Genomic DNA, 14,644 nt, shown 5'->3' on the forward strand with positions numbered 1-14,644 from the left:
GAATTAATAACTGGAATGATCTGCAATGGTGTTTTACTTTTTTTTTTTTTTTTTAAACTGGATATAGGACAAAGAAAGGAAGCTATCTGTTCCTGTTCTGCAGAAAAGGCCACAACACCCATAGTGTGATATATAATTAGATCTACTTTAAAGACTCAGAAAAACTAATTTTTTATTTCTTTCTGACAGCTATTGTAGACAGAAGCTTAAATAATAGTGGTCTGTTTTGATCTCAAAAGATTTTCTAAAGCTGGCCTTTCATGATTTCACAAAGTAATGCAAGATAAATCTTGGAGTGAAGTTAAAGATTAATACCTCTTTAAAACAACAGCAGCACCCCTTCCCCGCCCCCCACCCCATTTTTGAATAAACTTAATTCCAACCTCTGCCAAACACATGACCTACTTGCTTTTGTATAGAGATTACTGACTAACAGTCAAACACTGGAGATAAAGATCTATCAGCATTTTCCTTGTAAATCCCCTTTTTCAGCAATCACCAGTTCAGTCACCACAAAGGGTATAGGACTCCACACTGATTAGCCAGAAAATGGAAATGTTGCTGTTTTCATTTAGATTTTTGTTTGGAAGTTTGAAGAACCCATTCTTTGTGCTTTCAGAACTTGATGCCCTGCTATGGGAACCCATAGTAGTTTGGGAAATGGCAGAGTCTCACATTGTTCCAGAGTTGAAGGCTCACCTGGTCACTAAATTGGTTTCTCCAGTTGTTGTATGGTGATATGTGTCTCCAACATACAATCCCGATCCTCACATGAAATGAGAACTGATCTAAACTGTAGGAATTAACATCAAGATGGACTTCCTGTCATGTTGTGGCTCTGGAGAGCTGCCAGAAAGTTATGAAAGAGCAACATTTGGGGAGGAGAAGGGTTTTTTTTGTTTATTGTTCATTCCAGCATTGGGTAATAAGCCCACCAAAAAAAGGTGGAGGTTAAAAAGTTAAAAGCAAGAAATATCAAAATAAATGTTTTTTGTAATACCAGTGATAGCTATGCTGCTTGTCCTTATCAGTCTTCACTTGCAAAGATTGACATCAGAATGACAAGGGGCATCGTCCAGGTGGTTGGCTGAAATGTCCCTTTTCTGACACTAGTCCAAGAGGTGTTGGTTTGTTTCCATCAGTGGCGCTTGAGAAGTACAGACCCATCTCATCAGGCTTGCATCTGTACTAATATGTGACTAGGTAAATGGCATCCTAGCATTCACGTTCAGTGTTGAATTTTGAAGGCTTTCTACTTTTGTACCAAGAGGCAAAAGCATCCTAAGTGGAAGGAAGAGACTCAAAGTTGTTCAGTAACAGCCTTGATGAACTTAAATTATTGATGGAATTATAATACAGATGACGCCTTTTCTGATTCAGTGTAAGGATATGCTCTTGAAAAATACATACCTACTGTCCACCAAGATAAAAATGTTCCTGTTCTTGGTAATGTGGATAGATAAAAGGGTAAACTGCATGTACAAGAGATACAAGGAAGAATGAGGACCCACTGGCCATCTACTACTTTTTCTCTTGGGCTATTAAATTTCTGTCTAGTGCTGTATATATTTACCGAAGACACAGAAGATACAAGGCAGTTCTAAGCAAGCTGTGTTAAACTCTTTGAACATCAGATATTGACTTTGTGAGAACAAAGAAATTTCTAAGTTCATGTGCCTCTGCATACTGCTGTAGTAGCCTGTCAGTCTTCAGTTTTTTATTTTTACTATTACGTGGCAGTTTGAGAGGACTTCTTTTTCCAGTAGCCTCCAGTGATTCCTTACAACCACTGAGTTATGCTTAAAAGGGCAGCAAATACTGATGTGGGTAGGACATAGATAATAACCTGGCTCAGCATGGTTCATAATAGCGAGAGAGTAAGGTGCTAAGATGTGCAAAGGAAACAATTTTAGATTGTGTTCTTAGTTCTTGTCTTTTACTACCTCTACATGTATTCATTGATTTAACGTCTTTCCTCCTCTGCTGCAGGTTTAATTTCTAGGAGTACATGTAACTACAGACCATACTTTGTGAGGCTGGAATACATGTCAACTTAAGAGTGAAATGATAGTCAAATCCTATGTGCTTGGAAAGTTTAGCCTACACATTTGGCAGTTTTATGTACGTTTTTTTCAAGTCGGAAAATGCATATTTCTGAGTACAGCTGTCCCATGTTGTACCAAAAAAAGTGATTTTTGCTCGATTGGGAAGCATACTAACAAAACTGTAGACCTAGTCAGTGAGAACCTTTTAATAGTGGACTTCTATAGTCCTGTAGTAGTGGACTTCACTGAAGTATTCAGTTTCACGTGTCAGTTGTTTTTCTTCAAGTATTGCTTCATATACTAAGTGAATTATTTTGGAGTTACGAATGGTTTGGTATTGTAGAGGGATTAGATTATTGTCACGAGTGACAGAATAAAATTTACTTGTGGCCAGTCTGTGTTTGTGAAATATTGATTACAGGTGGTTTCTATTGGCAAAAGTATGTTGCCTTCTCTCTTAGTGTTCCTTCATTATTGCTTTATTTAGGCTCTGGAATGGATTCATGACAACGGAGAGTTTTATTTATCTACACACACTTCCACTGGCTCCAGTATCCAGCACACTCAAGAGTTGTTAAAAGAACATGAAGAATTTCAGATCACAGCAAAGGTAAAACAAATAAAATTATGTAAGATGTAAAAAATGCAAACAAACCCAAATTCCTTCCTCCCTGCAAAAAAAAAAACCCTGAAGATGTGTCCATCAAGATTTGTTTACTTGCAGTGGCTTTCTCTCTGTATTTCTGCTGGGAACAGAATAAACCAAAGGACAATCAGAAGATAATCACTGTTACGGTGTTCCTTGGTGCTCCTTCAACAACAGGAGCTCCATCAGCCATGTATGCAATTGATTTCTTATGACAGAATGTAGTGAGATAGCTTAAAAATGTTTTTTAAAAAACCTACAAACCTTGCAGGGCCTTTGATTTCCTCTTTTATCCTCATGTCTATGGATTACTGCGTGTTCATTTAGGATGTAAAATACAACAAGGTACATTACTATTCAGCTGTGATTTAATGAGGAGACAGTAAAAAAATTAAAGCTTTACTTGTTATGTTACTCATTTTATTAAAATACTCTGTGATTCTGCTGTAACTTTTTGAGTCATGGCAGCATTATGTTATTCTAATGTCTCTGGAGGCCTAACAGAGATGCAGATGAAACTTGTGAGGCTTAAAAGTTTTCACATGTGAAAGGCAACCGGTGCATGGCTGAAGTACCTGACCTTATGTAACCTTGTCTGTCTCTGTGTTTTGTGTTGTCACCTGTTCAAACTGTCACCTGTTTCCACATTTTGGCTCTCCAATCTTCATAGAGAAATAGTAGAGCCCAAGAAAGTAAGCAAGGGTTCATTTGTCTGAAGGACCACCTCAGAAGAGAAGAGACTTGGAGGTGGAGTTGGTCGTGGGACATGTGGGAAGGGAGAATCCAGAGAATCCAGAAAGAGCAGAGATCGCTTTTGCTTTTCAAACCTGGATTTTCTTCCTTCTGAGTTTTGCTCCTGCCGTTGTTTTGCTGGATGCCTTCCAGCATGCAGAACACCACTGCCCCCCTTGTTTCCTCTGTCAGTCAGCAGATGACGTGGGTGCCCCTTTTGAAAGGATGTTGTTAGTGCCACTCCCTTGGCGTTTTGCTACCTATTGGAAGGATGTATTAGCCCTTGCTAATTCCATAGTGAGAAGAAATGCTCAGATGAGGGACCGTTAGGAAAGAAAAAGAATTAAAAAAAAAAAAAGCGGGGGGGGCAAACTGTTGACTTTCCAGCTGACATAAAATAGTCAAGTTCTTATGGACTGTTCTGCTGTTACCAAGGGCCCTGACAGTACACTTTTACTCTGTCATGATATCAGAGTGAGAGAGAGGCAGAGGTGTAAACGCATCCATTCTGGATGATTTATGATCTACATGAAAGAAAGTGCATGGTCTTAGGCAGCTTGTTAATTGGGAAAAGCACTTACAGATTTGGTGGTGGCTACTGGTTTTCTTCGTTCCTCTCAAACAACTGTATGAAAACATAACGGAATATAAAAAAGATCTAAAGGATATAGTCTTTATCTGTTGAAGTGTAAAGCATCTAACAAGACTTATCTCCATCTCAATATTTCAGTGATATCTAAAGGAAGTAGATCTTGAGACTGTGGGCTAGGTGCAATACCAGTGCTTCAGTGGTAATAAACAAAATCCTCTTTGGTATCAAAACCCCTTTGTATTGATGCGAGAATACCCATGCTCTGAAAAGCTTGCCTAGCAGAATTTAATGTCTGGGTTAGATATAGAGCACATTTTTCAAAGGAAAATCAACAACCTGTTTCTAGTCATGTAATAATAATAAAACCCAAGGAAACCTATATTCAACCTGTGCTATTTTTATTAAGAAAAAGGTATCTGTTTAAAGGAGTTCTGGGAAGAGAGAGGAGGAAGCTAGCTCCTTTGATGGCTTCTCCAACTACACTTGGTAGCTGGTTAAGCAAAATGACCCCCTTCATAACAGGTAGATCTAGTAACTCTTTGATATTTTCCTGTTTTTATAGCAAACCAAAGAGAGGGTGAAGTTGTTGATACAGCTGGCTGATGGCTTTTGTGAAAAAGGGCATGCTCACGCAACAGAGATTAAAAAATGTGTCACAGCAGTGGATAAGAGGTACAGAGACTTTTCCCTGCGCATGGAGAAATACAGGACCTCTTTAGAGAAAGCTCTCGGTATTTCCTCCGATTCCAATAAATCGGTAAGAGAAATTTGAGTGTGATAACAGACAAACAAGCTTTGCTTGCATTTGATTTAACTATTGTTTTTTCTTGTCTCTTTCCTTAATCAATTTTTCCTTTTTTTAATAAAGAGCAAAAGCTTGCAGCTGGATATAATCCCAGCCAGTGTCCCTGGGTCAGAGGTGAAACTACGCGATGCTGCTCATGAGCTTAATGAAGAAAAACGAAAGTCTGCCCGCAGGAAAGAGTAATAAATTTTTTTTTTTTAATCAATGAGAATGCATAAATCAATCCTTATAATGAAACAACTGTCATGGCTTGTCTGGCAGCTTAGAAATTGGCTAAATGGTAGAAAGAGTGTGATATTACTCAGTAGCTCCTGCTGCCTTTTATTCACATGCTTGTTCTCACAGACAATTCTAGCATGTCAGAATCTTAACTTGCAAAACTGTTAGACTTCTTTTAACATGCTTTTTTTCTTTTTAGAAATAATGTGAAATAAATGTGTAAGGGGAGGAGGGAGGACAACAGTTAAATGACTGTAGCAAGCGAAAAACATTTGAGGAAGAAATTCCATCTCCTTCCCCATTTCTTTTTGCACTGGTTAGTAATGGAGGGATGTCACCTCTTATGTTTCCTTCATCTGTTGTCTCCACATTTCAGTTCTCAGATTTTTCTTGCAGCACTGGAAAAAGCAAAAGATGATGAAGAGAAAGATATATCCTGGTATTATGCATTCATAATGATCTAACAGACTGAGATTTGATTATTCTTTCTGTTGTCACCTAAGGTTCATTATGGCTGAGCTAATTCAGACAGAAAAGGCTTACGTAAGAGACCTCCGGGAATGCATGGATGTAAGTTTTTTCTTTTTTTTTCCACTCATCTTTGAAGACAGGATTCAATCTGTTGCTTTCTGTTTCTTTCTGGTTTTAAGAGCTGACATGATTGGTCTGCAGTCATAGGACCAAATTAAGTATCTTTTCTGCTATCAAGAAGAAACTTAGAATACATCTGATAACAGCCACTTTGGAATTCATCCTTTATGTTTTGCTTTTGTCAGTACTGAATTTCAGCATTTGCTCTCTTCCCAATTCGTAAACATGTGGGTGTGTTTTCTTCTAGAGAGGGGAGGGAAGAAGGAGGGGTTTACTTTATTTGCTTTGCTAGCAATAGAGAAGAGCTTGTGTTAGTTCTCTTGTTATCTGTATCACATGTTGTGCTTCTAGCTGACTTTTTGAATAGAAATTCGGAGAGATTCCATGGAAAAATGCCCAGTAATTGTTATAGTGAAACAAGAAATGTTCAGTGTTAGCTGTTGCACAAAGCGTGAATTTCTAGACTGCAGATATGACCTTGATAGGGAGTATCCTGAAGCATTAGAGGTTGTCAAGAACACTATGCATTTTAAATGATGAAGCCTCAAGGACTGTGTTAAATTGTCAGTTTTAGAACTTGGAATTTACTGTCAAAATGACAAGGTATATTTGACACAACAGGTACTGTCACAGTTGGAGATGATGATGATGCTGCATGATCGTTGGGTGATTTCTTTCCCGGAATGCATGCTTACAGATACCTGGGTGCTTCTGTTCAGAGTTCACCATGACTTTTCATGCATCTTTTTTGTTCTGGGCAGACATACCTGTGGGAAATGACAAGCGGAGTCGAGGAGATCCCACCTGGTATTGTAAACAAAGAACACATTATCTTTGGAAACATGCAGGAAATCTATGAGTTCCACAATAAGTGAGTGACTTATCTTCTATTTCCATATTACTGCTAAATACAAACAATGACCTGAGGGATTTCCTAGCAAAAATATTGTGCGTGTGAATAATGGACACTTCTCCATAAAAAAATCTAAAGGATACACCATGAGAAACTGTCTTTTTCAGTCTCAGACATCTTTCAGGTTTTAAGAAGTTACTTGGATACATTAAAATTGCTGTAGGTTTTCCAGTTGTCCTAAAGAGGTGGAAACCACTGAACTCAATAGAATACAGGTATAGCAGAAACATCAATTTAAGACTGTCATTCCTTTAGAACCCTCATTCCTGATGTCCAAGTGTGACTGCTAGTGGGAAAGAGTAGGGCTCCCTCCTCATCACTGGCTCTTCAAAGCTTCTGTGGAAACGCCCCACCATTTTTACGTTTATATGAGAATGCAGCATGAAAGAGGCTTGTCCACTACATTTCTTCTGAACAGAATGGTTCCTAGGCAGATGTGTGTACAGAAGTCTTTCCCGTCTTTGTTAATTCATTGGCATTTGTATTGGGTTATGATTCTTTTAAGAAATGAAATATACCTAGCATATTCCAGAACCTGATTTTACATTCCTTTGTATGCTTTGTGTTAACTTGAGCATCCAAAATGCAAGTCACCTCTGTTTTCCCTTGAGATGAAGGCTAAACTTTTCTTCAAACTGAAACAGTAGGAAACCTTCTTGATGAAGAACAACAGTAGTTATTAAATTTGTTTACTCTTACGTATTAACTGCATGTCTGCTGGATCAATTTCTGATCATCACATCAGAATTTTTATTGAATTATGTTTTATATTAGTTCTGTTGTTACATATTTTTATCTATTCCTGTTATCTTCATTTCTTTAACTCGTGCTTGTTGGTATGAATTACAGCAAGTTTTCTAACTGCCTTTATTCACAGACAATAGATCAATACCACCTGCTCTAATGAAAATGCTTCATGTGCCTTGTACTGTTTGTTTCTTTTCTACCCATAGTATATTCCTCAAGGAGCTGGAAAAATACGAACAGTTACCAGAAGATGTCGGACACTGCTTCGTTACCTGGGTAATGAAGTCAGACTTACGTTTAGATGTAACAAGGGGGATAGGAAGCATGAAGTAATAGATTCTTGCTCTCAGGTTCCTTTTTAAGTTGTAAATTTTGTAAAAGTACCTCTTCCTTCAAATTTGAGTAAAAATGTGTGTATCTTTAGCTGGGATAAAAAAATTAAGGCACTGCTGTCAGATGCCAATGCTTAGCTGCTCTTGAAGTTATGCAAGTTGCCTAAACCTGCATTCAGGTTTGGTTTGGTATCTTTGTCTTAGTTACAAATAATCAACTTTTGCATATGTTGCTATTGTTTTCAGTTTTACTTGCCTGATGTGTTTTCTTGCGCTGCCAGCTTGAATGGGAAAATAATCTCGTATAGTTTAATTTCTTGAGAGAGAAGGTATGCTCTCTGATAACTGTGTAAAAACTTCTTGAGACAGAAATTACGCTTTCTGATAACCTATGTAAATTTGCATTTGTTCTGCAGGCAGACAAATTCCAAATGTATGTTACTTACTGTAAAAATAAGCCAGATTCTACCCAGCTGATATTAGAACATGCAGGAGCATACTTTGATGTAAGTACTTTGTGTCCATCTTTAAAAGTATGCCTTGTCAGTTTGAATCATGTACCTGCAGTTATGCTGAGTGCCTAAATTTCTTAAGAAAATGCAAGTTTTGTGGTACTAATGCTGCAATTTAGTGTCAGTTTAAGAAAATCAATCACGCATCTCACATGGTTAACTTATATTGCTCAGTTGGTCTCATAAAGCTGTCAAATCAAATGTAAAAAGTTGCTGTCATATCAGAGTAGTTCAGAACTGGAAGCAGGTTCTCGCAGCAATGGCTGAGATGTGAAACCTCAGCTCTCACAAGCACATTCTGCAAATCTTAGCATTTTCATGTGCTTAGATTGCATTGTTATGTAATAAAGATGGAAATCTTTGTTAAATTTGTTGGAGCACCTTTAAATTGTAATCAAATGTAGTGGTAATTCAATTGACTGGCATTGTTCAGAGCTTCTAAACCACTCACCTTGCTTATTTAGTTCCTGGGTTACTTGGTCTACATGTAATAATCTGCTTAAGAAAAGACCAAAAGGTAGCAGCTGCTTGAGGTTTTAGGGAACTGCACTAGCTGGGGAATTTTGGCCACACTGAAGGACTCCATCCGCTTTGGTTGAACGTGTATTTGCAGATGATTCAATTCATAGAATCATTAAGGTTGGAAATGACCTTTAAGATCATCAAGTGCAACCATCAACCCAACACCACTGTGCCCACTAAACCATGTCCTGAAGTGCCACGTCCATACGTTTTTTGAACACTTCCAGAGATGGTGACTCCACCACCTCCCTGGGCAGCCTGTTCCAATGTTTGACCACTCTGTCCATAAAGACGTTTTTCCTAATATCCAATCTAAACCTCCCCTGGCACAACTTGAGGCCGTTTCCTCTCGTCCTATCGCTAGTTACTTGAGAGAAGAGACCAACACCCACCGCACTACAACCTCCTTTCAGGTAGTTGTAGAGAGCAATGAGGTCTCCCCTCAGCCTCCTCTTCTCCAGACTAAGCAACCCCAGTTCCCTTAGTCGCTCCTCATAAGACTTGTGCTCCAGACCCCTCACCAGCTTCGTTCCCTTCTCTGGACATGCTCCAGCACCTCAATGTCCTTCTTGTAGTGAGGGGCCCAAAACTGAACACAGGATTCGATGTGCGGCCTCACCAGTGCCAAGTACCAGGGGAACCATCACTTTCCTACTCCTGCTGGCCACACTATTTCTGATAGAGGCCAAGACACTGTTGGCCTTCTTGGCCACCTGGGCACACTGCTGGCTCATGTTCAGCCGACTGTCAGCCAGCACCCCCAGGTCCTTCTCTGCTGGGTGACTTTCCAACCAGTCTTCCCTAAGCCTGCAGTGTTGCATGGGGTTGTTGTTACCCAAGTGCAAGACCCGGTGCTTGGCGTTGTTAAACTTCATACAACTGACCTCAGCCCATGGATCCATCCTGTCCAGATCCCTCTGCAGAGCCCTCCTGCCCTCCAGCAGATCAACACTCCCACCCAACTTGGTGTCATCTGCAAACTTACTGAGGGAACACTCAATCGCCTCATCCAGATATTAAAGATATTAAATATCTTTAAGATATTAAACAAGACGAGCCCCAAAACCAAGCCCTGGGGAACACCATCTGTGACCAGCCACCATCTGGATTTAACTCAGTTCATCACAACTCTCTGGGCTCGGCCGTCCAGCCAGTTCTTTACCCAGAGAAGAGTACACCTGTCTAAGCCATGAGCAGGCAGTTTCTCCAGGAGAATGTTGTGGGAGACAGTGTCAAAAGCTTTACTAAAATCCAGGTAGACAACATCCAGAGCCTTTCCCTCATCCACTAGGCAGGTTACCTGGTCATAGGAGGAGATCAGGTGATTACAGTGCTCTCTACCGTTTTTTGTTTCCTGCTCCACTGTGCTGAGCCACCAGCTGTGTAATGACACCACGATTTTTTTTTAGAATTGTTTGTAGAAGTAGAGGGAAGGACATAACAACAAACAAACAAACAAGAAATCCCTGAAGCTCTTGGGATTAACTTCAAAAGTCTATCATGAAGGAGATAGGGATTCTAAACACTGTAAGGTAAAGCCTTTCTGTGAAACATCTGTTAAGTTTTCAGTGCTTGAAGGAGAGCAGATACGTTACAGGAAATCAGGTAGATACGACAAAAAAAAAAAAATCAAATAAAATTTAGCAAATACTGTTTTAAAAAATAATAAAGGGCTCTGATAAAACTGTATTAGAAATATATTCTTGCCACCTCCTTCTTTAATCCCTCTCTCTTAACCAGTGTATCCAGAGCGCTCCATCCCCTAAGCCACCTAAAGTGCATTAGAAGTGTGAAGACCTAATTCTGTGCTCTGGTAACTTCAAGAGCTTCCGTTGTCCACTAGTGGATCATGTGCAGATGTCAAGTGTATCACATCTTGGGAATTTCTGATATGTAATCATGGTTAGAAAGTACTTAGCTATGGCGTGTAAGTTGCTGTTTGAAATTGTGTGGTTAAAATGTATCTGATACTGTGATAAGTGACAAACACTGGCCCTGAAGTTTAACCGTGATCAGTACTTGCAATGTAATTATCCTGTCTAATTATCATCTAATTCTATTTTTCTCCTTTAGTTTTGTGGAGGTCATTCTTTTTTTGTTTTTAAGTGGATGTTTTCTACCTAAGTGTTCGGTAGCCGCTTTCCTCTAGTTAGAAAATGTGCTCCCTCTTGTGGGGGAAAATGCTGTCTGTGACTACGAACAGGTAAACTAGCAGGTGATGCTACACCACCTCCACCTCAGCCTTCGTACAATAGTCCTGGCTGCTCCCCGGAACACTGAAGTTTGTTTTATTTTCTCTCTTGCGAGTAACAAAAGGAATACAGATTTTTATTACGGAAAAAAGAAAAAGCAGTGGCCACATGTTCAATATCCCTGATCATTGCTATATGTGTTTAGGTTTGTTGAAACGCTTCACAGGTACCCTTGGAGGTGGTAATCTTTTGTTTATACAAAGTGATCAGGCAAATGTACAACATAACCATTTGCTTTGGCTGGAATATCTTGTCATCTTGTCTTTTTTTTTTTTATTTCTCCTCGCTGAAATAGAGTTTGTAGTTAATGTATATTATTGCATAGCCCTCAAAGCAGTCTATATCTGAGTGTTGGTGCTCACAGTCCTCAAATGTTTGTGTTTTTCATGTAGGAGATACAACAACGGCATGGACTGGCCAACTCTATCTCCTCTTACCTTATCAAACCTGTCCAAAGGATAACAAAATATCAGCTTCTTTTAAAGGTCAGTATTAATTCAAAGTTCTTCATCTGATTCTGCTGTTCTTAAGAAGGCAAAGCTCTTGCTGAATTCAGGAGGGCTTTTTTTACTCTGCATTCTGAGACTACAGCATCCTGGGCAGCCTCAAATATTGCTGAGAGATTTTTTAGGAGACCACTGAAAATGAAAGAAGGCTTAAATAGGCAGCATTTTGCACAGATTCCTGGAAATCAGAAAAGATACCTCACTAGTAATGTTTACTTAGAAAATATAATTTGCATTCCCAGAGTAAAAAAGTAATTCATGGCAATATAGACAGGCACATTTTTGTAATGGTTTCTGCAGAAAATTTTGGCAAGCCATTAGCTATGTTTATGGCATTAAGTACTGTATATATTTATTTATATATCTAAAAAACTATAATATAAAATATCTATAAAATATCTAAATATTTATGTGTGTATATATACACACATACTGAGTAACTGTAGACCTGTCGCACAAACAGTTCTTACTTGTAATGTTGCTTGGAAATGTCAAGTAAACAGTAGCTGTTAAAATAAACAAAACTTTTGGAAACCTGTAGTTAGAGTTTTCACTCAGTGAACAGATGTCTGATTGACTGAGCAGCAGCGTTCTTGAACTGTGCTGGGCCTCTGTTAGGTGGCCTTTCTTGTTTTTTAATACTTGCCTACAAAAGCACTGTAGCTGATCTGTGTCTCCTCTTTCTACTTGAGAACTGCCATGGATGATTTTTTTTTAAAATTTCTGAAAAACACTGCAGGCTATTTCAGGTTAAGTGGGATGGAAATAAGTCTGTCATTTTTAACTGAAACATATTGTATGTTCTCCTATTGCAAAAAGGTGCAACTTAAGTTATAACTTACAGAAGTACTGTAGGCTGTGCTGTTTCAAAAAATTTGGGGTATTGATTCCAACAATTATTTTTAAAAAAATATAAATATGCCTTAGCTGATACATTATTGAATTGATGGGATAGATCGGTTTTGCCAGTCTTTGCAGAGCCAGATGGCTTTGCTGCATAGCAAAATGGATTTATGTGGTGGTTGCTGGTTTTCTTTTTCTTTTTTTTTTCCCCCCCTATAAGCAAAGAGATGTAAAACATGTGAAGATGGAGAGCCCAAAACTTGAACGATACCTGTAACATTTTATAGTTCTAGAAGTTCTGCTTATTTTTGCAAGTGGTATTGGAGCTGCTCCTCTTCTGTGCCTCCTGGAGGATATTTACTTAACACTCACTTTTCTGTGGAGTTGTCATGCAAAATTTAAGTGTGGTGATATAGTGCTTTTCTGTGACGGTTGTATTGGCAGTTAAATAAAAATAGTGTAATGATGGTAACAGTAGGAATCACCTGGATTTCCCTTTGAAAAGGAAAAGGGAACTTAACCTGAGGGAATTAATTAAATGGGCCTTTTGAATAGTAGAAGGAACATAATATGCCCTTTTGGTTACGTAAGCTATATTTTATCTTGATACTGTTCAAATGCTTAAAAGGTGTGAGGGAATTTGAATGCTAGCTCAGGCACTGTTGTGTTAATACCTGTCGGATGTTCAATGGGCGGGGAACTGCATTGCCCCAAATTCCACTACAGTGTTTCAGCATATTCCATTCTCTAACTTCTGTCCATTAGTTAATGCTTGTTTGTATTCTGTCTTCATGCAGCTAAAAGCATCCTACGGACAAAAAAATTTGAATAGAGCAATTCATTGAATACTTGAAATGAAACAATGTAAATCCTCTTATCAGCAGAAGTAGAGAGCAAATCTTTGGTGCAGTGGAGCACAGGTTGATACGGGGGGGCGCAAGGACGGTGCTTTGGTGCTGTCCTGCTTTCCACCATCTTCAGGGCTTGGCAGCTGCGTTGTTCTGGGCGTTGATGTAGCACTGCATCTGATAGCTGTGTTTGTGCTTGCCAGAAAAAAATGTTGTCTGTAATGTAACTTTTAAAGACTTCTTGTTAAGTGGATGATCTTGTGTAAAGTAGAGGTGGTTAACTGAATGCTTGGGCTGCTCCTTGAAGAACAGATCGTGATAAATACAAAGTATGCTGTCATGTCACTGACGGAGTAAGACGGTCAAAAAGATTTTGCATGCCAAAAGTGATTCTTTGCTTGTTGGAAGTAGTGTTTGGTTTGTCTATCGTATCAGTGTAGAAACACATGATAGAGAGTACTCATGTCTGCTTGTCTTGCAGGAGCTGCTCACGTGCTGTGAAGAAGGTAAAGGTGAGATTAAGGATGGCCTGGAGGTGATGCTTAGTGTGCCAAAACGAGCCAATGATGCCATGCACCTCAGCATGCTGGAAGGTAGGATTCAAACTGGCTTACCAATTCAGTCATATGCTGTAGATTAACTTCAATTAATAACTTTTTTTATTACTATATGTTGAGAAGATCTGAAGAATGTGAACATTTTCTTATCTCTGGGTTTCTATTTTATATGGCTTTTATTTGGAGGTATATAAAATGCAAACTTATTTAGGAAAATGAATCATGACAGATGACTGGTACAGTTCTTTAAAATTTTTAAATGTTCTTTCATCCTGGTCTATAGCTTTGCCACTGCAGATCTGAAAAACATGTAGGCTAACAAAGTTTTCCACTACTTGCCTAAAATGTAATAGGTGAATGGTCAGATACGATAGCTTTGGCTACATATTCCAACCAGTATCCTTGGCTTCTTTATATGAGGAGCGTAAGTGTATTAGAGGTGATTTTTGTGATTTATGTATCAAGTAATCGTCTCCAAGAAATTTGTCGTTTTCACATCTGTTTGCTGCCTGTTCCGTAACAGACTTCTGGTTGAAATGAAATGTCTATTCTGGCAGTAAAATGTCAGCATAAGCCAATTTAGCCTGAGCCTTAGCCAGAATAGCATAATCATGTTCATAGCAGACAGTGGAGGTTGGATGTAATTGCTTCTATGTGCTTAGAACAACCTTCTGCCAAAATCATGTACGGTGGCGCCATTATACATTCAGTAATAAAGGTGTTTTTCTTTGGCATTTAAATTTTTTGAGATGAAAGCAAAGCCTCCTTACCTTGCAGCTGCTGAATAAAGATTTATAGGTGCTTTTAGTCAATATTCCTTTTCCTCCTCTCTGCCTTCTAGTAGTAAAATGGAGTTTGTCATGGAATTTCCAATATCATGCAAGTTGCTGTAAAACTTATCTTGGCTTGATATGTGATCCTCGATCATATGAATGCTCAAAATCACCTTTCTTCCCTGATCTTAAACAATAGCAATGTTGGT

The 14,644-nt window shown here is 38.8% G+C and overlaps 1 protein-coding gene across 1 annotated transcript in view; it reads left to right on the plus strand.

Annotated features, from left to right (window-relative positions):
- TRIO (trio Rho guanine nucleotide exchange factor) overlaps nucleotides 1–14,644 on the plus strand; it is a gene marked incomplete at its 3' end in the record, with an annotated part of 250,985 nt that overhangs the window by 154,635 nt on the left and 81,706 nt on the right. Inside the window, exons 21-29 of the mRNA XM_082015438.1 lie at nucleotides 2,533–2,655; nucleotides 4,578–4,772; nucleotides 4,884–4,999; nucleotides 5,543–5,609; nucleotides 6,392–6,501; nucleotides 7,497–7,566; nucleotides 8,039–8,128; nucleotides 11,301–11,393; nucleotides 13,587–13,698. Of these exons, the coding sequence (XP_081871564.1) occupies nucleotides 2,533–2,655; nucleotides 4,578–4,772; nucleotides 4,884–4,999; nucleotides 5,543–5,609; nucleotides 6,392–6,501; nucleotides 7,497–7,566; nucleotides 8,039–8,128; nucleotides 11,301–11,393; nucleotides 13,587–13,698 (976 nt within the window). The remainder of the gene's footprint in view (nucleotides 1–2,532; nucleotides 2,656–4,577; nucleotides 4,773–4,883; nucleotides 5,000–5,542; nucleotides 5,610–6,391; nucleotides 6,502–7,496; nucleotides 7,567–8,038; nucleotides 8,129–11,300; nucleotides 11,394–13,586; nucleotides 13,699–14,644) is intronic.

Source organism: Phaethon aethereus (assembly GCF_964289735.1).
Source record: "Phaethon aethereus genome assembly, chromosome: 2".
Classification (NCBI taxonomy): domain Eukaryota; kingdom Metazoa; phylum Chordata; class Aves; order Phaethontiformes; family Phaethontidae; genus Phaethon; species Phaethon aethereus.